Here is a 2,301-nt window from a genome sequence, read left to right as displayed (position 1 = left end):
TAACCAGCAATTTGTTTTAATTAACTAGCGTTCCTTCCTGGGAAAGGTTGAGGGGTTCAGCTGTTTGGAAGGCAGGGGGCAAGATGATCTCCTGGGGCATGTTCTCATTGCCAGAGAAGAGGTGGTCAAGGCGATTCTCCTCCAGGCAGCAGCGCAGGTATCTCATGGTATCCTGCAGCCGCAGCAGGAAATCCCTCCTGCGCCAGCCTGACAGGGGTATGGTGGTCAGGAGGGGCATCACAGCTGTCATCAAGGTGTCGGTGGAAAAGCCTGCGCCCACCGTGATATCGACTTACCCAAGTGAACCGAGTTGATTGGTAATAAAGTAATTTCCCCAAATCGAGTCACCCGGCCTTGTCCTGCCGGGTGGGTCTGCGCTTTCTGGCTGTCAGGGCTCTGGCTGCCTGGGGAGCTGTGAGTTGCTGCTCCGGGGTGGGGCCGAGGGGCGGGGCTGGCCGGCGGGCGTGCCCGTGATGCGCTCTGGCGCCTGTGACAGCAGAGGGGACGAGTCACAATGGGGGCGGTTATCAGGGGCGCCAGCAGGACGCCCTGCCCCAGTACAGCCTGGGCCAGCGGTGAGTGCGCACGCAGGCAGAGGCTGGGCTGGACGAGGGCCGGGGCAGAAGCGCGCGCCCCCGGTGGGGTGGGTTCTCACCCTGCATCGAGGGCACAGCCGCTCGTGGGAGCGCCTTGGGCAGGGCACGGTGATGCCGCTGCCGCGGGTGGGCGCAGGCCTTGCTGCCTCCCAGCTGCCTTGCCCCCTCTCCTCCCTGCCCCCAGCTCCCCCCGCCACCACCTCCCTCCCTTCCAGCCACACTCAACCCCTTCTCTCCCTCCTCCCGCAGGCCATGGCTGCCACAGAATTCCTCATCCGGGTTCTGCTAGGGACCATTTGGTACCCGCAGAAGGTTGGTGATGAGCTGGATGAGGCCACGCGCGAGCGCATGCAGCAACGTGCGCAGCTGCTGAGCTTGGAGATGTCTCGGCTGCTGCAGGAGCTGAAGCAGAGCAGCCAGAGGCAAAGGAGCCAGGTTCAGACGAGCCAAGAGCCAAGCGTCATGACCTGGGGAGCTCTGCTCTTTGCTGCCTTGCAGCAGCGACAGTTCTGGGCCATTGCTGGAGTCCTGGTCCTGCTCTTTGGGCTCTGGTGGTGGCTCAGCAGAAGGAGCCATGAGACCGACAGATGCAGCAAGAAAGGCAGTTGCAGAAAGAAGGGGCACAGGCAGGAGCAAGAAGGAAAACCCAGTGTTGCTCTGGATATGGGCAGAATTTTGGCGGAGCGCCTTCTGGACGTGCCAGAATCATTTGTCATGGTGGAGGAGCTGGTGGATGAACTTCTGCGTACCTGCCGAAGACTCTGCAGGAATAGTTTCATGCCGCGACTGATGCCAGCCATTGGGGAGGGCAGTTTCTGCCAAGGCTGGAGTCCCCGTGAGGATGACGCCGTCTACCGCCTGCTCGTGCCCCTGCAGGCCCCCCGCGGGCACGCCTTCCACCTCGAGCTGGGCACTGATGAGGAGATGCCGGCAAGGAACTCCCGCCTCCGCGTGGAGCTGGTGTGTACCTGCATGAGGGAGCGGCTGGTGAAGGACATGCTGTGCTTCCTCCACCACCCCAAGGAGGAGCTGAGGAGAAATCAGGGTCCCAGCCTGCTAGGCACCCTCTGCACCGGCCCCTACCTAGACGTGGAGAAAACCACACGCTGGTTCCAAATATTGGTACGTGCAGCCTGGCGGGTTTTGCCTCGGTCGCGACACAGCCGCCTCACAGCGCTGCCCTCCAGGCGCTCCTGCAAGCTCCGGGTTGTGGATGCTTCTGATAGTCCCCTCCTGATTGAGATGCTGTTTGGGGTGCAGCAAGGTGACTCGGACACCTTCCTGAGCATCGAGTAGGCAGAGGCCAGGCTTACCATCAGCGGGACGTGGCCAGAGAGCTGTGCTATGGCAGAGGTGCCAACATGCCAATAAATCACTTGTTGAACACACAAGCGCTGCGTCCCTGAGGTTCCATGCATCACTTTGCTGGGGAATGCGGGCATGGGGTGCTGACAGCTCAGCTGCCACACAGTCGGCCAACATTTTGCAGAAGAGCGGGTGCAGTGCCCTCTGGTTTCAGTGATTCATTGGGCCTTGCCTTCCCAGGTGGTGCAGGCTAATCCTAGTAGGTACAGCTTGGCATCACGCAGCTGCTCAATCCCTTGCCAACAGTGGGCAGGCTGAGTGCATCAGCAGGGTGAAAGGGGGAAGACTTGTGGGTTGAGAGAGGACAGTTTAGCAGCAAAAGCTACGTGGCCAGGTAAAG

General features: G+C 61.0%; 1 protein-coding gene across 1 annotated transcript; it reads left to right on the top strand.

Annotated features, from left to right (window-relative positions):
• The first annotated feature begins 848 nt into the window (after window positions 1–848).
• On the top strand, window positions 849–1,892 carry LOC135314921 (inositol 1,4,5-trisphosphate receptor-interacting protein-like 1). Its single transcript, XM_064459975.1, has one exon. It carries the CDS (start codon window positions 849–851, stop codon window positions 1,890–1,892), a length of 1,044 nt encoding a protein of 347 aa, XP_064316045.1.
• Window positions 1,893–2,301: the final 409 nt, after the last annotated feature.

Source organism: Phalacrocorax carbo, chromosome 9 (assembly GCF_963921805.1).
Source record: "Phalacrocorax carbo chromosome 9, bPhaCar2.1, whole genome shotgun sequence".
NCBI lineage: Eukaryota > Metazoa > Chordata > Aves > Suliformes > Phalacrocoracidae > Phalacrocorax > Phalacrocorax carbo.
The sequence above is the reverse complement of the archived record's forward strand: the minus strand, read 5'-3'. Positions and strand labels throughout refer to the sequence as shown.

Bases quoted from the DNA above. Each gene is read 5' to 3' on its own strand.
- LOC135314921 (XM_064459975.1), top strand. From the start codon at position 849: ATGGCTGCCACAGAATTCCTCATCCGGGTTCTGCTAGGGACCATTTGG.